Source organism: Balaenoptera musculus, chromosome 14, assembly GCF_009873245.2.
Source record: "Balaenoptera musculus isolate JJ_BM4_2016_0621 chromosome 14, mBalMus1.pri.v3, whole genome shotgun sequence".
NCBI classification, from domain to species: domain Eukaryota; kingdom Metazoa; phylum Chordata; class Mammalia; order Artiodactyla; family Balaenopteridae; genus Balaenoptera; species Balaenoptera musculus.
In genome coordinates, this window is record NC_045798.1 from 34,090,048 (window position 1) to 34,113,782 (window position 23,735).

General features: G+C 43.5%; 1 protein-coding gene across 1 annotated transcript in view; it reads left to right on the forward strand.

The window, feature by feature from the left end:
• Nucleotides 1-23,024, forward strand: part of AKAIN1 (A-kinase anchor inhibitor 1) — a 46,371-nt gene extending 23,347 nt beyond the window's left edge. Inside the window, exon 2 of the mRNA XM_036874800.1 lies at nt 20,953-23,024. Coding sequence (XP_036730695.1) covers nt 20,953-21,149 — 197 coding nt within the window. The 3' untranslated portion in view covers nt 21,150-23,024. The remainder of the gene's footprint in view (nt 1-20,952) is intronic.
• Nucleotides 23,025-23,735: the final 711 nt, after the last annotated feature.

Here is a 23,735-nt window from a genome sequence, read left to right on the forward strand (position 1 = left end):
TATAATTAATTTCTGTTTATATTGGGGTTGTCATCGATTTGCAAGACCTATTTACATATTAAGATACCAACCGCTTTTCACATATATAACCAACATTTTTCCTAGTTTATTGCTTTTGAAAATTGTTTGTGTTTTTCTTGACATATGGAAGATTATATTGTCACGTAGTAAGATTTATCAATCTTCTTTTGTGGTTTCTTTCTTTGTTTTTATTCTTAGAAGGACTTTTTCTCCCCAAGATCAAATATATATTCGCTATACATTTTGATTCTCCCTTCCTCTCTGTCTTCCTTTCTTCTTTCTTTTTGCCCTCGAATGGCTTAAATTTAACTGATAACATTTTAATTCATGGCACACCATCATCATTGGTCCATGCAGAGCTCTTGTTTTTTTATTTTCTTTTTTCCTTTTATCCACCATCCTCAGTGCCATTTCTCTCTCCAACCACATACATCTATTCTAATGCATCCAGTGTATGTTCTTCATTTTAAAAAAACATTCACCGTTTTTTCTCCATCTGGAGTTAAGAGATTTAAAAATTAAAAAAAAAAAATTTACCCAGTTTTCTCACTATCTTTCTCTGTTCATTCGAATTGCCTTCTTTACCAAATGTCAGGTACCAGGCTTTCTAACCTGTTCCATTTATCCATCTGACTGCTTTGGTGCTAAGATCACACTACCTTAATGATTATATAATTTAAAAACATTTGAGTATGCAGGAATGAAAATCACGTGTGATGTTCTTCCTGTGTCATTTAATTCTTTTCTGTTTTTTAATATGATAGACAAGGGGACCATTCTCTAATAACTAGCACATCTATGTATGTTAGTGTAGCAAATTGCTAGTCACTGTCACCTAAGCCAGTCATGCCTTACATTTTGCAGATGGTGAAAAATATTATGGTAGATGTGACTTTAGGAGCAAAAACATATTTAAAAGTAGTGCCTATGACTGATTCAAAAGGAAACATGCTCACATGTTTTAGTGAACTCTGGTTTAGAGTTACTGAAGATGTTTACTGTGATTAACATTCTTGTAACCTTAAATCATGCTCTGTCAACTTCTAAGAAAACAATTTCAAATGTCATTCTGTGCATTGATTGTGCAAGGATCCAAGAACGAAATCGGGTTCTGACCTTCTTTTTATCCGTGTTGAGCAGACTTTTCTGTCTGGAATTGATATTTATCAACAGCTTTCGTCTTTCCTGTGTGTTTATCATGGGGATGTGGTTTGAATATGGTTCTTATTCCATGGAGCATGTGGAAATATTGTGGTGAGAATCAGATTTTCTGCTTTTGGACACAAAATAGTGCCTTGTTTCATGAAGCAGCACTGGACGGTGGTCCTGTGTGCCTGCTGTGGGGGAGGACAGACAGGGAGGAAGAGCGAAGCAAAGACTTTTTTGTGCCCCCTGGAGCAAAACAAAAAGGGAAGAGTTGGCAACTGACTAGTGCCCGAAAAGTCAAATGTGTTAATTCAGAAAAATGAAAACTCTAGCATTTTGTTGGGACAAAATGGCAAAAAAACCAAATGCATTGCTATAAGATGTGAACATTTTAATTCCTACCAATAATCAGTAATATAATAATTGAGGGGGGCTTGGTTTTGAGGAGGGGTTAGGACACTTTAGGTAATTTAGGTAATTATTTAGTTTAGGGAACTTTCTCACTAATAGATGCTTATAATCCTTCTGGATACTGTGTACATTCTAATTGATTTGCCAAAAATCACATAGCTTAAAAGCTATGAAAATAATAGCTTATCACAATAATTGCATAGCACATTTTAGAACGCTGAGTATCAGAGGAGTTTTAGAAAAGGAACCTTGAACCCAGACAGGTCAAATGAATTGTCAAGTTGCTTAGTAACTTAGGGGTGAAGCTGGCTGCAAATCAGACCTTTATCAAAGCCCACTGTGGGAACTTCCATGGTGGCGCAGTGGTTAAGAATCCACCTGCTGATGCAGGGGACACGGGTTTGATCCCTGGTCCAGGAAGATCCCACATGCCGCGGAGCAACTAAGCCTGTGCACCACAACTACTGAGCCTGCGAGTCACAACTACTGAGCCCATGTGCCGCAACTACTGAAGCCCGGGCGCCTAGAGCCTGTGCTCCACAACAAGAGAAGCCACTGCAATGAGAAGCCCACGCACCGCAACAAAGAGTAGCCCCCGCTCGCTGCAACTAGAGAAAGCCTGCGCGTAGCAACGAAGACCCAACGCGGCCAAAAAGAAAAGACCAGTGTGGGTTCTGCCATGTAGGAAATGCAAACTGCTTTCTCTAAGAATCAACTGGCAAAGGCTGTCTGGAGCACTGGTTGGAGACTGGGGATGTAGCCAAGCTCACTTTTAACAAGTGACAGGAGGGTTAGCAGTGCCAGCCTTAGAAAGAGGTGAGGTGAGACATGCAGCCTATGTCTGCTCACACTGTATTGCACTTCTCTTGTACTCCGAGAGATAAGTTTATAGATGTTCTTAGCTTATCCACTGAGGATTCCACTTAGGCCACATTGGATGTGTGGGTGAAGCTCCCTGGTACCTGATTTAAGGACAGGGATTGAAGACAGAACAAGTGCCCAGATAGAACCCTTAGCATCCCATCTTGGAAAACTCTCATCTCTACTTTATTTGAAAACTGGGCGTGACCCCAGAGTGTCCCTGTGCTCGTGCTGCTCTGAGGGGTTAAAGTTTGTACTGTAATTACAGAGAGCAGACAGAGCACAGGGAGTGAAGTGCTTTGTCATTACTGCTGTTATTTCTTGCCCTTCACTCATACCACCCTTGGGGTGTTGGCAGGTATGTGTCCTGCAGACCTCACCACTCTCCAGTTACCAGGTGAGCATGGGATGGAGCCAGTAGCTGATGGACCATTTTATTTGCTTTTCTTAGGCACCAATTAAAGTCGTAGATGGCATCTCCCCTTAATAAGCAGTAGACAGACGTTGAAACACTTCAATAGAATGTTTTGCTGGGTTCATCTTTCTTGCACTGATCCATATTTCCTCAGTGAGTTTTCATGCTCTGCAGCCTATCTGGCTGGTAGACTAGAGTACACATAAGAGAGACACCAGCTGTCTACAGCAGGAACTGAAATAATGAGAAGTATTCAGTTAATGGGCTGGAAAGGTGGAAATTAATTCAAATCATTGAGGACAATGTTACTTACACATTTTGTTGTTTTTAGACATAATGGAATAAAAGGTAATGGTTTTACTCCCAACTTTTAATATCCATTCATAAAGACCAGTGATATGGTAATTTCCCTTATGCATTGTCACTGGGAATGCATTATTGCATCAATTCATTTTTATGTTACATGATATAAATGCTACATATAAAGGATGACACTAATGTCCTATGTATTACTTGTAAGGCAGGTGCTACAATTGTTTTCAAGTGTTGTGATAAAATTTTTGTTAAGCTACTCACCTTCAACCACCTTTTCCCCTGTGACCATTGAGGATACACTGAAGCAAGCTTACATGTTGAGAGCTGCGATCCCTATTTCTGGAAGGACTGGAGCCTCCTGGCTCATCCCAGATTGTCTGACCTTGACCGTTTTAGCTCTATGCAAAACAGTTGAGTTCACTGGATTAGAGATAATGAAGTAGAAATTAGATACACATTTTTCACTTGCTTTTCCAGAGTTAATTTTCTTTTGAGTGAATGAAGAACTCATTTAGTAAAATAAATACAAAATTGTCATATATCTGCAATCCACCAGTGCCTCTAAATTATGTTAACCCTACCTCAAGTCACAAGCAGTGAACTGATTGCTCCTCAACTTCACAGAATTCTAGCCTGTGTAGGCAAATGAACTTTGTAATCAGAGTAGGCACTAATAGGGTATATTTGTTATCTTTTTATCATCTTGCTAGGATTAATTTTTCCCTCCCCCTGGGTTAACATGGTTTTTTACATAACATCATTTCCACATGCATTTTATTTATTTATTTATTAATAAATTTATTTATTTATTTATTTTTGGCTGTGTTGGGTCTTTGTCGCTGCACAGGGGCTTTCTCTAGTTGCGGCGAGCGGGGGCTACTCTTCGTTGCGGTGAGCGGGCTTCTCATTGCGGTGGCTTCTCTTGTTGTGGAGCACCAGCTCTAGGCACGCAGGCTTCTGTAGTTGTGGCTCGCAGGCTCAGTAGTTGTGGCTCGTGGGCTCCAGAGCGCAGGCTCAGTAGTTGTGGCGCACGGGCTTAGTTGCCCCAGGGCATGTGGAATCTTCTCGGACCAGGGCTCAAACCTGTGTCCCCTGCGTTGGCAGGCAGATTCTTAACCACTGCGCCACCAGGGAAGTCCTCCACGTGCATTTTAAATTCAAATATGAGTTGGGTTTTTTTTTCAACCATCCTTTTTTTTCATCTTGCTCTAGATTTTCTGCACACAGAGAATATATTCCAAATACAGGTGCAATATCTGCCTATGATATATATTCAAATGTGTATCATCTTTTCTGTTCATTTGATAGAATTACAACCTCTACCCTTTTCACAGTTTTCTAAAAAGGCCTAATTGTTGTACTATTAGATTTTAAAATAAACTGCCCAGTACATTATGTGGTTCACTAAGTATACCAGATGGATCCAAAAGATACTGAGTCATATTGTTCAACCTGAACACACATATTGATAACATTATCTGCCAGCATTTTTTTTTTTGTCATTTGCAAATATTCTACCTGTTAATGCTTCAGAGATTTGGAAGTATGTCTTCTAATTTTCTTACTTCTTAGAATCCATTTTAATTCATATCTATTAACTCCAATCAAGTATTGAAATAAATAGTTTGAAGGCTGCCAAGAAGACAACATGACTTTAACATACAAAGCATTTAAAGCATGTGTATGAGAAGGACTTTTTCCATAGATAAGAGCTTCTAACTTGAGAGTGTTTCTGGTCAATAATGCCTTTGGCCTCGAAACAAAAGCAGGCTTTGAGGGTTTTCTCCTTGATTTATTTCCATCTCTCAATGATCCAAAAATGATTAAAGAAGCAGCTCCATTTCCCTCAAAAAAAAGTTGTTTCTTACATTCTCCATGAACCTGAGAGCTTTGACAAATTTAACCATAATTAAAGAGGAAAACCCTGGAAATAATACTAATCTCCATAACCCTGGTTGGAGACCAAGAGAGGGGCATAGATGTAGCAACAGTTAGAATTTTGGAACTAATGGGTCAGACCTTGTTGAAGATGAATGTCTGATTAGTGTTTCCCAGAGTGCCGTTGGGATCTGGCAATTAGCTAATTCAGTAAATGGAAAAGACACCCCTCGCACTTGGGGGCTTTTATTATCGGTTTGGTTGTCCCCATTAATTAAGTAAACAGTGAAATGCTCACTTGTCCACTGAATTTCCTCATGCTCCATGGGTATAGACTGAAGGTGAGCATTAAATAATAGGGTGAGCATTAGATAACGTCTGAAGCTGCATCAAAGTTACCTGCCGTGGTGACTAAATATGTAAATTTCTGAACCCCATCTGCCACCCTCTTCCCTGTGACATCACTATAACTACGTGGCTCTGGTGATGCCAGGTTTCGGGAACCACCGACCCACCTGAGGGTCAGTGACCTGCCTGGGGCCCGTCACGTCGATCTGACCTTTTCAGTGAAGGATCATCCTCTTTATCATTTTTCTGTTTGTTCACTGTTTTCTGCTGCCTGTGCTATGACTGGGCGACCCTTTTGCTCCTTATGCCCCTGGTCGTGCTGATTTTAGGTCTTTCTAAAGAGAAATCTGTACAAAATAGGAATTTTGAACTTACGGCAGAATTTGAAAGAATCCCTTCAGCCTTAGTTGCTATATACCATGATGCAAACACATATCACATTCAACTACTGATAGCGTCTGAATATTTATTATAAATTTTTTATCCTCATATTTATGTAATACACCTGGGAAAGCATTTCTATTGTGATCTCTGTGCAAACCTATGCAAATATGTTATTTTCACTCATTAAAACAAAAATGGCAGCACTTTAAATAATATGTAAATGTGAAGTCTTGAGTCTTAAACTAGTTATAATGTGTCTTATGTAGTTAATTTCTATTTTCCATAGTTTGCTTGCTGGAAGCTTTTTTTTTTACTATCTACAGTTTCAATCAGACGCATGTGATTTAATTTTATTTTGGGGTAGCTAATTTGCATCCTCAGAGAAACTGTTTCTCTTTTTCTTCATCCCTCCCTCCCTTCCTCCCTTCTTTTCTCCGAATCTGATTCTCAGACCAGATGCTCAGTGCGTTTGCTGTGCTCTGACTTGGAGTTTTGAGGCCGACAGCCAAAGCTCCCTGAGACCCAGGGCGAGACGCGAAATGAGCCCCCATCACGTGGGTCTAACAACGGTCCCTACCGTCTGGGTTTATTTTCCTTCAGCTTCTTTTTCCTTCTGAAATATCACTGGAGAGAAAAAAAGACATAAAACATCTGATTTTGTTCTTCACTTCCTTTTCTATTTCCAGCCACCTGTTCTCATTTTCTAATTAACCCCAACACAGCAACAAGAGCCAAGATTCTCATGGTTATATAAAAAGTAATAATAAAAGAAAGCCACGTCTGCTAAAATTTTGCCCTAGGGAAACTCAGCTTCATGGTTGAAGAAGGCGTTCTGTTCTCTCTTTGTCCAATTTGTAGGGGAAGCAATGGTGATTTGCCTTCTCACTCCTCTGCTACAAAAACAAATCAGGTGTTTTTGCGTGTACTGTGTGAGGAAGGCAAGGCTTCCTGTGAGCTCAGAGAAGTCTGGAGGTGGGGTTTGAACCCAGTACCTCTAGGACAGGGGCCCCCTCCGCACAGGCTGATGGCCTCTGAGCACCTGCTGTGAAGACCTGATTCATTAGAGCCCGATGTGTGCAGGGTTCAGGGAGTTGATACACGCCTGGAGAGTCTTCATGGCAAACGATTGACCAAGAGGAACAAAATCACGCTTCAACATCTGAAGGGACTTTTCACACCGCCTTGCTCTGAACAGTATTTGAAACCAAATGGAGGGTGCTGAGAACTAACACGAAGGGGGCTTGTAAGGATGGGAAAGGAGGAGAGAAGGGAGAAAAACAGGCTGATAGGAAACAAGAGGGAGGAACTTGGTGTAAAATTTCAAAAGTCATCATTGGCCTGGTTAGATGTGGCCTAGAAACTGGAGCAGCCTTTCTGATACTCTTACGCCAGGTTGCCTTCTGCACGGAGGCCCAGGCTGGTGCCAAAAGGACGTCTCCTCGGCTGTTTCCTCCTGAGCTGGACTCTCATTGCAGTGAAGCAGCAAAACGTAGCAAAGGCGGCCAAGAGCCGGGAATTAATGGGAGCAGAGAGAGAGGAGAAGACAGAACAGATTGGAGAACGAAAACTGGGCACCCAGTGCAGCAGTCCTTCACCCAACAAATCCTGAGTGTCTGCTGTGAACCAGGGCTGTGCTAGATCCTGGGGTCAGAGGGGTGAGCAGGACAGATGGGGTCGTGCCCTCGGGGGCTGCTGGTCTCGTGAGGAAGGACAGACCATTAGCACAGGCCAGGCTGCTGCCAGCAGATGGGTGGTAGGTTCATTCCTGACAGCTGTTCATTCCCTCTTGATGAGAGACTTTCAGAGAGCCGCAGTATAAGGAAGAGTTTTCTTCTCAGGATTAAGTTCAGAAAACTGAATGCGGCATTGCTACCAAGGGTCAAGTGCCCCATGTTAAAGGTTTTGAATTTTAGACAAAGGTGGACGGCTTGAAATCCATGTAGACCCAAACTCTTTTGCTTTTTGTATTTTAATTTATTTAACAGTCACCGTGGTCAGGGTCCCCAACCTTTTTGGCACCAGGGACCGGTTTCGTGGAAGACAGTTTTTCCTCGGACGGGGGTAGGAGGTGGGGATGGCTCAGGCAGTAATGCGAGTGATGGGGAGCAGCAGATGAAGTTTCACTGGCTCGCCTGCCGCTCACCTCCTGCTGTGTGGCCTGGTTCCTAACAGGCCGCTGACCGGTACTGGTCCGCGGCCCAGGGGTTGGAGACCCCTGACTTTGGTACTCCTTGCTTTAAGTCACAGTTCTAAGAACACAAATATTCACGTGTTTAATCTTCATAAAATTCTTATGAGGGAGGTGCTATTATTGTGCCCACTTTATAGGGGAGGAAGTTGGCTTGCTCAGGGTCTCACAGTGCTCTGGGCTCAGTGTTTGGGTCCTCCCCAAGTTCATATGTTGAAATCCTAACCCCCAAGGTGGTAGTATTAGGAGGTGGGGATTTAGAGAGGTGATTAGGTCATGAGGGTGGAACCCTCATCAATAGGATTAGTGCCCTTATCAAAGAGGCCCCAGAGAGATCTCTCCACCCCTCCACCATGTGAGGACACAGTGAAAAGACATCTGTGAACCAAGACTCAGGCCCTCACCGGACACCGAATCTGTGGGCACCTTGATCTTAGACTTCTAGCCTCCAGAACTGTGAGAAATGAATGTTTGATGTTTAAGCCCCTCGGGCTGGGATATTTATGTTATAGTAACCTGAACAGACTAAGACACACAGTGAGTGCTAATGGGCTATTCATGCATTCAACACTGGGTCTTCTAGTGATGAACTCAACACAAAGCCAAGTGAGAGAAGGAGGGAGGGCTTAGGGTCAGACGAGAGACAGGTGCCTGGTCAGCAGGGCCCTGAAAGCTATGGTGAGAGGTGAGCTTTCACTCCAGCTGCAGTGGGAGACCAGGGGAGGTTTTGAGCCATGGAGTGACATATTGGGTTTCCATTTAAAAAGGTTCCTCTGGCTGCTGTCAGAGGAGGAAGTGGAAGGATAAGTAAAAGGTGTAATAACAAGACAATGACTTGATGTGGGGAAAAAAAAAAAAAATTAGGAAGCAAGCCCAGGCATGTGTTTATGTAGTTTCCATGCTGTGCAGAGGACGAGTTCATCTTTGGGCTGCATTCCGAGCTGCCAACTCCTTGCCTTCTGGAGACCAGGTGACAGCAGGGAGGCGTCATGGAAAGGACTCCTGGCAGGCAGTTCTAATCTCAGCTCAGGGACGTACAGAGTGGGACCCCAGTGAGTGGCTTCACACAGTATCTGGGTCTCCATTTCTCTGCTTAAAAAACTGAGAGACTTGATTCTTTATCCCGTTCATCTTTTTAAGTCTTAAAATATTTTATGGTCCTTAAAAACTGCGAGAAAGCTTAGACATCACATCCTTCCGGAAGGTGAAAACTTGGCCTGTCTTGTGCGAACCTGGCACACTTAGACATGTAATCAGTGTTTCGTGAGTGACTATTTAGGAGCAGGTAGACTTGAGGATGGCTGCTGGAAGGCTAGTTCCACAGCGCGCCCCGGCTTCTGCTCACGTTGCTCCATCAGGAGTTCGTTTGTAGCATCTGTCTGCCTCTCACTGCTTCTAGCATCTCTAGGGTGATGTGGGAGCAAGAGGGGCCCTGGGGGCCATGGAGCTGTTTCAAGGGACAGGGATGCTGCCGCGCCTGCAGCACACCCTTCCTGTGGCTGGAAGTCACGGTCTCACAGAACTCCTGCAAGTGTTCAAACGTATATGGAGGCCGTGGAGATTAATAACATTTACATTCGTCTAAAAGCGTTTCTGAATTCATAGCCTCTTTTTGTCTTTGGGTCATGAGGGGCTATGTGAAATACTTTGACATGACAAAGGAATCATCTTCAAAACGTTGGGAGCTGCTCCTTCAAGGAGGGTAGGAGTGCTTTTACTTTACGCCAGAGGATAGTGTTCCTCTGGTTATACTCCTGAGAGTCCTGCAATATACTCCCATCCTCCAGGGGTGAAGAATGACTGTTGAGAGATTATTTAGACAAGACGTTAAAATCTAATCTTGCACTCAAGACTCGTCACAGCTGGGAATTTGACTCCTTCTTTAGCAGAAAAATGGTGATTGTGAGGATTACGCTGTTTATTTTTAGGGAGGACAGTATGAGAGGGATTCTTCTTCTTCTTCTTTTTTTTTATAAGGCCGCACCGTGTGGCATGCAGGATACCAGGGATCGAACCTACGCCCCCTGCACTGGGAGCATGGAGCCTTAACCACTGGACCACCAGGGAAGTCCTTGTTTTTGCTTTTTAAGGATTCCTCCGAAGGCACTCGAAGAGCTGATATCAGTTCCTTCCTTCATCCCTCTCTTTCTCCTCCTCTTCCTCCTTCCACCCTTTCCGTTTTGAGTAGGAAGGGAGAGCATGTCGCTAGTTTTGCCTAGGAACTCAGAATCTTCTGTTAAATATTTAAGAGATCTGGTAATTCGGTCAAGTAATTTTCATCTGAATGACGACAGGAAACCTCTGGACTGTATTTCCAGCCGCTCCAGAACTCTTGGGAGGACAAATCTATAAATGGCCTTGTGAGAGTTTCTGTGGTCAGAAAGTACCATGGATGTGCTGGTTATTCTTACTGTGTTTGATTAAATAAAACCACAGCCTTGTCTCATGAATCAAAGATTTCCCCTGCCGACAGTCACACACACATTTACACACTCACACATTCACACACTCATACACTCAAAATATTCACACACACACCCCCCCACCCCCCATCCATCCCGGGTCTGCAGCAACCCCAGAAGTGGCCACTAGGGGGAAGCAGAGGCTGCAGAACCGGGCGGTGGGGGGAGCGGAGCCTCGGGGGTGGAGGGAAGGCCTGGGGCAGGGACCTGGCTCCGAGGGTGGGAGGGGCGTCCGCGATCCCCAGCGTCCCCAGGCTGGTTCTGCTTTCTCTTCGGGTCTAGTATGTCGCCTTTTTTAACACCCGCTCTCACATGGTGCTTACCTTTTCTGTCCCCTTAATACCTGGCTCCCATATTTCCAGAGTGGCCATCTGGGCTGTGACCCCACCTACTGTCCCTTCCTGGCACATCCCTGGGACGGGAGACTGCGGGAGCCCACAGTTTTGGCCAGCTGGGTTTGTTTGGTGGCCCTGGGAGGGGAGGACGGGCAGTGGGTGACATGGCCACGCGGGAGAAGTGAGCTGATTAGAAAAGCTGAGAAGAGGGGCAGTGGCTGTCACAGGGTGGTCGGGGGCCCATCTCCCCCTCGCGCCCCCTGTTGTTTGATGTGGGTAATGGACTTGTTTTCATTCTCGTGGAAAGTGTCATGCACACCGTAGTCTGGGGACAGATTCTTGGTTTCCCCTTTCCTCTGCATTGCCATTCCCGAATCCCTCCTGCATAGAAATTCTAGAGCTGCTACTGACCGCAAAACACTAGGAACCAGAGGAGTTGGGGTTCCTTCGTCTTTGGGGCGAAAGGAGGGAAACTTGAAGCTGAATTTTGCAGAAATCCATGTGGAGGTCAAAACCGCCTTTTGCGTCTCTCGGAACTCATAACCCAGTCTTGATGGAGTTATTTGCTAGCCAAGTGTTCAGAAAATCAAATACCTGAAGCATTTCCAAGATGGCATTTTTACAAACATTTTTCCTGCCTCAGCTTCCTCAAGTGAAAAGCTTTTTTCTCTTGTGTGTGTGTGTGTGTGTGTGTGTGTGTTTCCATGACAAAAACTGCTTAGTTTAAGGTAGCCTGACTTATGAATTTTTTCCTTTATGGTTGTTACTTTTTGTGTCCTGTTTAAGAAATATTTGCCTACTCCCAGGTCATAAAAATATTCTTCTGTATTTTCTTCTAAAAGCTTGATAGTCTTTTAAACACTGTTTTCCTTAAGAGCAGTTTTAAGTTCACAGCACCATTAAGGGGAAGGTAGAGAGATTTCCCAAATACCCCCTGCCCCACACAGGCACAGCCAGCCCCCTAATCAACATCCCCACCAGGATGGAGCATTTGTTACAGTCAGTGACCCTGCATGGACACGTCATCACCCAGAGTCTATAGTTTACGTTAGGCTTCACTCTTGGTTTTATATTAATACATTCCATGGGTTTGGACAAATGTATGATGACGTGTATCCACCATTATAGTGTCACACAGAATATTTCCACTGCCCTAAAAAAATCCTCTGTGCTCCAGCTTGTTTTGCTTTTCAAATACCGATATGAAATCCACCTGGAACTGATTTTTAGGCATAATGTGAGGTAGTCAAAATTCTTTATTTTCCCATATGAATAACTACTAGGCCCGACCCCATTGCTTGAAAATGCCGTGCTTTCCCTACTCCACTACTGCGTTGTTTTTTCTGTAAATCAGGTGACCCCAAATGTGTAGGGCTGTTTCTAGACTCCTTATTCTATTTTACTGGTCAGTTTTTCTACTGCTATATCAATATCCCACTTTCTTAATTACTATAGCTTCATGACTAGTATTGAGAGCTGGTGAAACAGGTCCTCCCTGTTTGTTGTTCTTTTTTCAAAATTACCTTTGCTCTTTTTGGCCAAAATACTCAAATTTGATTTCTAGATTAAAACTGTCTTTTCCTCTTCAAGTTTTATGGGCATGATTCCTTATGGCTTTCCTAAAAATAACACATGGGAGGCCAGTCATATGGTATAAGTTTAATTATGTTCTAAAATAATGAGATAGCGCTACAAGGGCAAAGCTTTCTAGGACACGGTAAGTCCGTGAGTCACACGTCTGTCCTGCCCACCAGGGTCAGGGAAAGAATTTCCCTTTTTTTCTCTTTCCAAATTCCAGCTGTCTTTCAAGGCCTGCTCCAAAGCCGCACGTTCCCACCTGGATTACGTAACTCCCCTCACACTTGCCCAGCCGCCCTGCATGGCACAGATTTGGTGATGATGCAGTGTTACTCTCAGGAAAAGACGAGACGCCTCCCAGCCTCCCAGGACCTCCACCGTCCGGGCTGGACCACTTTCCACAGCATCTCCCGTTTCCCCCTCCCCCCGTGGTACCCAGCCTTCAGGTCCCCACAGGGCTCTGCCCCACACACTCCGGCGACTTTCCATTTGGGTTTGATCTTTCTGCCTCTGCGCAGTTCTTCGCTTCTTGTTCCCACAGCCTTCCTTGTATGGGCTGATGCCTTGTGAACCCTTCAAGTTCTCCATCTGGGCATCCTTCCCTGGCCCCCAGACTACATCAGCTCCCCTTGTAATATGCTCCCCCTTCATGGCGTGCGTCGCAGCTCAAAATTATAAACCTAGTGGATGATTTGATCGACGCCTGACTCTTCCACTAGATTCTAAACTCCAATAAGGCGGGATCCAGGACTCATCCTTTTTCATCTCTGATATCTAGCCTAGTATTTGTCACATAGCAAGTGCTCCATAATTCTTCTGTGAATGAATGCATGCGTGAATGAAACACTTTGGCCTCATGGCCTACGTTACTCTTCACAGCACCCTGCGTGCAGATGCTCTATAAATATCTTTCTGATTCATCTTACCTTGTTCTATAGGACATTTTAATAACGAATTCTGTGTTGTTTGTAAGAGTAGCTTGCCACATTCTGAATTGAGAGGCCTGGCCATTGCAGGCAGAGTCAGGGTGATTCTTCAGGCCCTGTACTTGGTTTGATAGGGGTGGTAGTGGTAATCAAATATGACTTAGAAGTGTCCCCCACCTGCCATACCTGTCTTGCTTTCCATATCTCAAGTCTACCTTTTGGAAACCCCTGGGAATTCATGTCACTTCACCTTGCTCAGTGGCAAAGCAGGGCAGCCAGGAGGGCTTCGTTGGCAGTTGGCCTAGATGAGTGAGAGCTAACATCTGGTCCATCATGGAAAATTCCTGTAGTTACAGAGCTGGAAAATAGACTATCATTCCATTAATAAAGGGACCAGAATTAGTTCTTGTTCTCTGTGCTTCATGTGCTAGTCATTGATGAATGATAAGCCTGTCTTTATAGTCTCAAGCAGTCAGAGGGGAAGATAAAAAGTATGCTCCCTGGTCACCATCAGCAGCGCTGCATTGGAGGGAGGGGGCAGGCTGTGGTGGTCGAGCCCCATCCTGTCCTGATAGGGACATCTGCAATTTGCATATTTAGTGGGGAGAGGCAACAGCTAGAGATGCCGCTTCTGATACAGCCTCTGCTCCCCGCACCCCCGCCCCGTACGACCAAGGGAGAACCACTAATTGGATTCTGCCTCAAAAATGGGAACACTGACCTTTTCTCAAATTCACCAAACTGGAGTGTAATAGGGTTAATGTCATAGAGGTAAATGACACTTAGGTTCTTAGGGGAAAAAACAGTGTATACTTTTATCAGGAGGACCTTCCTATGGTCCTTAGAAGCATGGTTTTAATGGATATAAATAAGGAATTAAGACCAGTTATTAACCACATTGCAGTGGAGGTCCTCAGTTGCCTTCCGGGGCTGGGGCAGGTGGAACAGCGGGATCTGAGGGCGGGGTGAGCCAGGGGGCGCGCAGGGAAGCACGACCACAGGGATGTCTGAGTGTGTGTGTGGGGGGGGCGGGGAGTGGGTTATGATTCAGGGTGGAAAGACGCTGAGGACAAATTAGGTTACATCCCAGTCTTGATTTCAGTGTGTTTATATTGGACATTTTGAGTTTAAAGCTAATTAAATCGATGCATCATCTTTTGTGAAATACCAAAAGGATTTGGTAAACACTAATTAGGCTAGAGGACGTTTACATCATTTAACACTAGGCAATTGGCCATCTACAACATGTAAGGTGATTCATTAATTTCAAGTTAATTTAATGCATGTAATTAAATGGCAAGACTCTGAGGGTTTCTGTGGCTGGCTCTGCCTTCCGCCCAGCGCAATGCACTTCTTCACACTTACTTATATTCAGGGTGTCCACCGGGATGTTCTCAAAGACCCTATCCTCCTATGTGAATGCCAGAGGAGTACCAGCAAGTTGTTACACTGGATGCGTGCCTGCTTCCTCCACCCTCACTGGCACCCCGTGCTCTGCCCCCCAGGGGGCCTGGGTGGTTCCTTCCTGTGTTCCACCTCTTGATCCAACCTGATTGGGTCAGAATGAGCCCCAGGCGTTCAATCGATGGTCTGGCATGAAAGTCCTGTATCTCAGGGATGTTGGTGGTTGAGTCGTTCATATTCTTGCACAGGAATTTCAACTGAAGAAATGGCCAGAATCAGGCAGTTGCAAGTAGAATCTTAGTTGAAAGGTTCTCAGAGAGAAGGCAGTGTGCAAAATCACGAAGCACTACAGGTCATGAATAAGTAAAAGCCATGAAGTCAGGGAGTCAGGCTGGAAGAAAGGGAGAGTTGTTAGTTGGAAGCAGCTGATGGAGAGTTGAAACTCTCTAACAGCAGAGAATAATCTAGATAATCCAGTCACTGGAGCTATATTGGGTTATTACAATTTCTGAATTGAAATGTAAGACTCAGCCGACCATTTCCATGACGTCTGGCTATGACACGTGTATCCCCACAGTAACACCCCCTACCCCGCCCCCCACCAAAAAAAAAGGAAGCAGAAGAGAGTATCTTTCCTTGCATGCCAAGGAATCTAACACACAACATGTATCTGAGGTTTATGTAACTTTTTTCTTTCAGTTTTATTGAGATATAATCGACATACATCACCATAAAAATTTAAGGTGGACAGCATAATGAGTTGACTTATGTGTATTGTGAAATGGTACCTACAATAAGTTTAGTTAACATCAATCATCTCGCATAGATACAATGAAAAAAAAAGAAAAAGAAAAAATTTTTTTCTTGTGATGAGAATTTTATGATATATATTCTCTTAGCAACTTTCAAATATATATTTGAAACTTTCAAATGACAACTATAGTCATTGTACTGTACATTAAATCCTCAGTACTCATTTATCTTATAACTGGAAGTTTGTACCTTTTGGCCACCTTCATCCAATTCCTTTTTTTTTTTTAATTTATTAATTTATTTATTTATGGCTGTGTTGGGTCTTCGTTTCTGTGCGAGGGCTTTCTCTAGTTGCGGCAAGTGGGGGCCACTCTTCATCGCGGTGCGCGGGCCTCTCACTATCGCAGCCTCTCTTGTTGCGGAGCACAGGCTCCAGACGCGCAGGCTTAGTAATTGTGGCTCGTGGGCCTAGTTGCTCCGCGGCACGTGGGATCTTCCCAGACCAGGGCTCGAACCCGTGTCCCCTGCATTGGCAGGCAGATTCTCAACCACTGCGCCACCAGGGAAGCCCCCATCCAATTCCTTCACCCCCCATCTCCCACCTCTGGTAATCACAAGTCTGATCTCTTCTTCTATGAGTTTGAGTTTTTTGTATTTTGGTTTCTTTTAGATTCTACATATAAGTGAGATCATATGGTATTTTTCTTTCTCTGCCTGACTTATCTCACTTAGCATAATGTCCTCAAGGTCTAGCCATGTTGTCACAACGGCAGGATTTCCTTCCTTTTTAATGGCTGAATAGTATTCCATTGTGTGTGTGTGTGTGTGTGTGTGTGTGTGTGTGTGTGTGTGTGTGTATCTCACAACCTCTTTATCCATTATCTGTTGATGCACCCTTAGGTTGTTTCCATGTCTTGGCTGTCATGAATGATGCTGCAGTGAACATGGGGGTGCAGATATCTCTTCAAGATACTGATTTCATTTCCTTTGGATATGTACCCAGAAGCAGAATTGCTGGATCATATGGTAGTCCCATTTTTTATTTTTGGAGGGACCTCCATACTGTTTTCCATAGTGGCTGCACTAATATGTAATCCCACCAACAGTGCACCAGGGCCCCCTTTTCTCCACATCCTCGCCAACATTTATCTCTTGTTTTTTGATGATAGGATTCTCACGGGTATGAGGTGATATCGCATTGTGGCTTTGATTTGCATTTCCCTAATGACTAGTGATGTTGAGCATCTTTTCATGTAGCTGTTGACCACTTGAATATCTTCTTTGGAAAAAATGTCTGTTCAGCTCCTTTGCCCATATTTCAGTTGGATTACTTGTTTTTCTGCTACTGAGTTGTATAAGTTCTTTATATATTTTGGATATTAACCCTTTTCAGATATATGATCTGCAAATGTTTTCACCCATTCTATAGGTTTCCTTTTCATTTTTGAAATTTTCATTTTTCATTCCTTTTGTTGTGCAGAAGCTTTTTAGTTTGATGTAGTCCCACTTGTTTATTTTTAATTTTGTTGCTTGTGCTTTAGGTGTCATAGCCAAAAACTTGTTGCCAAGACCCTTGTCAAGGAACTTTTTTCCCTATGTTTCCTTTTAGGAATTATGTGGTTTCAGGTCTTATATCTAAGTCTTTAATCCATTTTGAGTTAATTTTTGTGAGTGGTGTGAGATAGGGATCTAGTTTCATTCTTTTATATGTGAATATCCAATTTTTCCAGCACCATTTATTGAAGAGACCGTCTTTTCTCCATTGAGTATTCTTGGCTCCCTTGTCAAATATTAGTTGACTGTATATACATGGGTTTATTTCTGGGCTCTCTATTCTGTTCCACTGGTCTATATGTCTATTCTTATGCCAGTACTATATGGTTTTGATTACTGTAATGTTTATAAATAGCTTGAAATCGAGAAGTGTGTTGCCTCCCACTTTATTTTCCTTTCTCAGGACTGCTTTGGCTATTCAGGGTCTTTTGTGGTGCCATATGTAACTTTTTGTTTTGCTTTTATTCTCTAAATGCTCTGAGTGGCTTTTACCCTCATCTTCATCCTTCTCTTTCTCTGTTCCAGCTTGTTGCAACTCTTTTTTGTCCCACATCCTCACCGTAGATAGATATTCCTGACCCAGAGCAAAGTGGTAATGAGGGCAGTTAAGGTTATACCAGCCTTGCAAGTCACCAAAGGAATGCTCCAGACACAGCATCATGCAGACTGCCTTTGACTTTTTAGTCAATTTATCTTCATAATGGATGTGGACCATTTTTAAAGTCTTTATTGAATTTGTTATAATATTGCTTCTGTTTTTTTTTTTTATGTTTTGGCTTTTTGGCCGTGAGACACGTGGGATCTTAGCTCCCCGACCAGGGATGGAACCCGCACTCCCTGCACTGGAAGGCAAAGTCCTAACCACTGGACCGCCAGGGAAGTCCCCATCTTCATAATGGATGGATGAGGGGAAGACGATTTAGCTCAGATATTAAGTCACAGCTAAATTTAGAGTCGATTTTCTTCTCTTTCTCTCTCTCTCTAAGAAATCAGCTTACTCTTATCCTTAGATTCTTCCTTCCTCCACCCAAAGATTGAAAAGTAGCTTCACACTAGGGACTTTTTAGAGTAAACACAGATCTGGTTTGGCTAAGATACTCTTTCCAGGAGCAAACATGGACCTTTTGAACTTTTTTTGTTTGTCCACACCCTTATGCTATTTGTTGGTCGTAGCCAGAGCTCCCTGAGGATCAGGGAGTGCAAGTGTATATCCTCCCTCTTTTCAATTTAGCCTTGCCCTTGCGTGGAAGTAATTGCGTCTTTTTTTTAGCGATAGAACCTCCCTGAGTTGTAGCTGGACATATGGCTACCCGGTTGAAGACTATATTTCATAGTCGCCTGTGTGGTAGGTGTGCCCACATGATTCGGTTTCCCGCCATAAAATGTGAGCAGAGTGATATTCACAGGGTCTATGGCAATTCCTCAAAAGGAAATGACCTGCCCTCCCTTTTCTCTTTGGCGTCCTTCCAGCCCCAGATGGGATCTTGGTTAATAAGCTCCACCCCTGCAGTTGAGGGCAGAGTAATGAGAGGGAAGGGAGTGGACTCTTGAGAGAACCTGGTGGAGCAGGACCACCTACTCGCAGGAGAACCCCTGGGCTGTTACAGGAGAGAGCAGGCAGCATCTCTTCCCGCGTCAGCTCTTCTATGTTTGAGTTTCTCTGTTACAACTGCCCAGTCTATACCCCAGCCAGTACACAGTGGTGGACACTAAGTGCTCAGGAACCTCACTGAGTGATGAATAGGTGTTATGTCACTTGATCTTCTAGCAACCACCCCTAAATAGATACTACTTGCCCATTTTACAGATGTGCAAACAGACTTAGAGAGGCGAGGTGACTTGCCCAAGATCACATGGCTGTAAGTGGTAGAAGGAACTTGGACTCGGCTCTGAAGTGCTTCAAAACACGTATCCTTAATTGCTGTGCCCTCGCGTCTCTTGATATTACTGTTCACTCTTTTTCTAAGAGAATATTCGAAGTGTTCTTCTCTGCCAATTTAAAGTTTCACTATGTTACACATCGCGACTCTGGGCTCTACTGCTTCTCTGCTTGGTTTGGTGTAGATTGCTCATTTTATTCTGCTGTTTTTGGGGGGTGGGGGTGGGAGCGAGGATCATCCTTTAGTTTTGAATAAATTCATGTTGCCTCATTCATTAGATTGTAAATCCCTCAGGGGATAGTGCTAGTGACACATGCTGAGTAAATGACAGTTACACGTCTAAAGAGAGAAGATATGTCTGGTCTTCCAGAATGATGCAGTATTCTCTTGGGTGATGTTTTCCTCACGGGTGTATAAATTCTGTTGTTAATCAATCAATCCTGGTGAAAACCAGCCCCCATTTAAAATACATTTTTTATGGCAGAATATTTGAATAGAGGAAACATTGGCAGAGATGATTTTGAGTAAGGAATGATGCCCATTCTACTTATTGTTCTAAATATAAGCAGGTGGGATTTTAAATTTTCATAATGGCACTTCAGCCAGATGTTAGATTCATGATCATTCTGCCATGTCTGAGTTCGTGTGAAGTTTGCTGCATGATTAAAGAAAGTTCGAAATAATAGTGCTTCAAATAAGATGTATTATTTTTTTTTCTAACATGGAAAACTCTGGAGGTGGGCAGCTGAGGACTGGTATGGTGGCTTCTTGGTCACCGGATGCTCAAGCTCCTTCTCACTTTTTCCTCCCAAATCCCTGAAAATGGTTTCCATTCTAAAGGTTCCCTCCTGGTTACCAAGAGCCCTGGTAGAGACAACCATTGTTTCAGAGTTGCAGGCTGTAGGATGGGGAGGGGGCAAAGGGCCTTTACCTTCCTTTTCCCTCTTAAAGACTTCTTCCAGAATTTTCACTAAATGAACCTCCACCTCACTGGTCAGAACCTAGCTCTACCTAGTTACAGAGCTGCCCAAGTAAAATCAAGGTTTTTGTCTTGTTTTTAAGGAAGAAGGAGAAGACTCAATGTTGGGTAGACTGCCTGCCTTCTAATTAGAAAATTCCCACCATTCTAGATCAGGGGTGGCGAACTGTGGTCCATGGGCCGAATCTGGCCTGCAGCCTGGTTTTTAAATTTACTTTTATTTCTTATTTTTAATAGCTCATTTCAGGTTACCACAGGAGAGCTGAGTATTTGTTACAGAGATTGTAGAGCCCACAAACCTAAAATATTTCCTGTCTGGTCCTCATTAGAAAAAGTGTGCCAACCCCTGTTCTTCTAAATCATGGGGGATGGATTCTGAGGAATGAATGGTTTCATTCCTTGGGATGCCATTCCAGGAGCAGCATGGAGCTTAATATGAATTCAGTAATAATCTGTTCTTCTCCAACCCCAAGTGAACTTATATCCATTAAGCATATGTTTGCCTGCAAGTACCGTAAAACCTGACTAATGGCAGATGAAACAAAAAGAAGTGTATTTATCTTGGATACAAAGAAGTCCAGAAGTACGTGGTCCAGGATTGGTACAGATGCTGAATGATGCTTTCCAAATGGGTTCTTTTTTTTTCTCCCCAACCATGCTGAGAATGCTGTCTTCCATCTCATGCTTATTGTAAGACGGCTACAGCGCCTAAAGGTGTAATGTCTGCATCCTGCATAGGAAGAAAGGGAAGGTGCCAAAGGAGGCATGAGTCCATCCCCTTCCGAAAACTTTCCCAGGGTCCTCATTGGCCAGGACTATGTCTCATGACCACCGCTAGCAGCAGAGGATGCTGGGATGATGAGAATAGAAATTGGGCGCATCACTGGGGCAGACACATGGAGATTGTGTTGGAAAGGGAGATGTGGAGACAAGAGTGGTGTGTGCTGTGTAGGGCCCCCCGCAACTAATGTGGGTCCCTCTAGAGATATTACCTTTGTTAGAGTCTCTCCTTTCCTACCTGCCTTTACCTGTCACAGTTCCCGAAATTAATTAATTAATTAAGATTAATTAATTAATCTTGTTCTTTTCACCTCCCTTTCGTATTCTCGGCTAGGTGAGAAACCTGGAAGTGAGCCTGAAGAGGCGAAGCTGCAGATCGCCAGCAAACAGATCGTGCAGAATGCCATCCTGCGGGCTGTGCAGCAGGTCTCCCGGGAGAGTCGGCAGAGGGAAGCCAGGGCTGGCGACACCCCCCGGGGCAGCTTCCGGTCGGGCGCGGGGGAATTAACCCAGAAGCATGAAAAGAAGTAACACGGTGGATGGGGCTCTTGTCACACGCTTGGTTTCCAGCCTTTTATTAGTATAGGATGTGTTGCCAAAAATGTTGCCAGTAAGGCAGACCAAAGTGTCATCGACACCTAGCAGTAGGATGAATTCACACTAGGCCTTGGCCGAGAAGCACTGTTCTGAAAAAGTGCATTAGATGATTCTGTTTATATTAAGGCAGTGCCTCTGAAACGTAGTCGAGCCAAACATGACACTGTCATTGCAAAAGTAGTTTTGCAGCACAATTCATTTCTAAAGTTCTTTTTTTTAAAAAAAAATGATTCCCTCTTGTTAATTTACTTTGGCCTTGTATGCATTCTGTCTGTGACCTTAACCAGCAGTTCTTTCTGCTGAAACACCGAGTGCTGTGCTGTGATCTTTAATATTTAAACAAGACGTGCTGGAAAGGTAAAGGAATGGTGTTACAGTCCTCCTCAAATATGGAATTGAAGGCTTTACTAAAGTGGGTTCAGGTCCAAGATCATATTAAGCAAAGGCAAATTCTAAGTCCCTCAGGATCTTCCCAAGGCATGTATTTATATATATGTTTTTTTTTAAAAAAGGAGGAACCCAGCTCTTCCAGAACTCAGTCTCAGTTCTCTCAATTGTTTGATAGTTAATGTTTCCTCTCTGTGCAGAAATCCTTGGGAAATATTATGGATTTCTTTTTCCATTTCAAGATGAAAATAAGACAGGTGAATCTAAATGCATGAGTCGCCAATGTCGGCAGCCCCTTGAAGAGCAGCTGGAGTTGTAGATTCCATCCTGGAGATATCCTAGGGTCCGCTTATGGGGTGCAGGGTCCTTGGAAGGAGCTCTGGGGACTTATAAATGCTGTGTTGCCATCAGACTGTGCATTTGCACTAGTACCTTGCTAAGAGGAACTTTTCTTTTCCCATCCACAAATTAGATTTTTTTTTGAGATTATGGAAATCATACATATCAGGAATGAATGACACATATAATGGGAAAATCATTTCCTCAACTGAAACATGAAAATCCAGTGGGATCAACTAAGCGACCATGCTGTGAAAGCAGGGAGCATATGTGTGTGAATGAATAAAGCCATCTCTGTTGCAACAGAATGACTTCCACTCCACTCCCATGTGGGTACCGCACAGCTTTCTGTGTCCTTAGAGTCCCATTTCCTGGGTTTCCCAACAGTTACTGAGTTGATGCTACTGGGAACATATGAAGAATTTGACCTTTGTTAGAAACTTTTGGGCTTCAGAGTATCAATGTCTACATTTGATAGTTTTTTAAAAAGCAAAAGTATCAACATGTGAAGTGTGACTGATATTAAGACATACTTCTAAAATTCCAATATGTTACACTTTCCAGAATGGATACTATTGAGAAATAAATGAAAACAATCTCTTATCAGTTCTGTTAGACTGTCTCACACCATGTACAGATGGAATAAATTCACAGGGAGAATGTCTGTGGGAGGGAGCAGAGGGGTTAACGTTTAAATATGGTTTATTCATAATTTTCTTTAAGTAGTGCTCATGACAATTGAAGAATGAGTTTAAGTTGACCTGAAGTCATATAATGGATGTGATATAATTGTACAGCCTAGATAATAGGAATGAAGGTATTAAGGGAAATTATTCAGGTGTATCCACAAATAACAAAATAAACCCAATGCTTGTAGTTTGCAAGTGATCTGGCACTCTGTTTACTGAGATGTCTGGATATAACCAGCCTTGGATTTTGCTGCCGTATGTCAGAAACACATAAACACGTTCTCTTTCCTCTCTGGTGTGTCTGTGCTACTACGTTGGGGATCTTGGAGAATATCTGATTAACCTCTGTATCTAAATGTTATTTATAAATAAAATATATCCAGCTTTGAAATACGTTGTCATTTATAGCCAAGTTTTCTTTGCCCTACTCTTTGGCTCCTTTCACATGGGGCCACGAGGCATCCCAAGGCTGTTCCAAACCTCTAGATATCGTGACCCTGAAAGCACTTCTTAATAGGCCTTCACTGTCACTGTCTGAGGACAGCTGTGGGGTGGGGGTTCCTGAGGCTTGAGCAGAAAAGGATGTGTGCTAAGAAGTGGCCTTTTGATCTCAGGAAGAAAAGGTAAGTAGATGGGGGAAAGCTGAGTGTCTTTCATGATCTTGTGAGATGGAAAGTCTCCAGCAAGGAACAGAGATATTGATAAGTTCTTGGAAGGAGAAAAGAAAGTTAATCAATCCCTGCACTCGACAGGTAGGTGCCGCATTGGCAGAATCCTAAGAAAACTCAGCCATAAAAATAAATGCATCTGTTAAACTCCTCCTTATATCTGTCTTGGTATAAAGTTACGGGGTTTTGAAGGGGCCGACAGAACTTCTTTCGGTGTAGGATCAAGGTGGGCTTCCCCTTGGTTATTACATGAAGCTCTTGGTTTTAGGAATTAGTGGGAACATGTATTTCATGCCCTTTACCTTCCTGGCTTAACAGATAGTAAAATGCACGTGGGCTTCCCAGCTCTGCGTGTTCAGCTGTTTGTCTTGGGCTTTGCCTGTCCCTGGGGTGGAACTGGAGACAAATTCTTTGCTGCTGCTTTGTTTTTCTGTAGT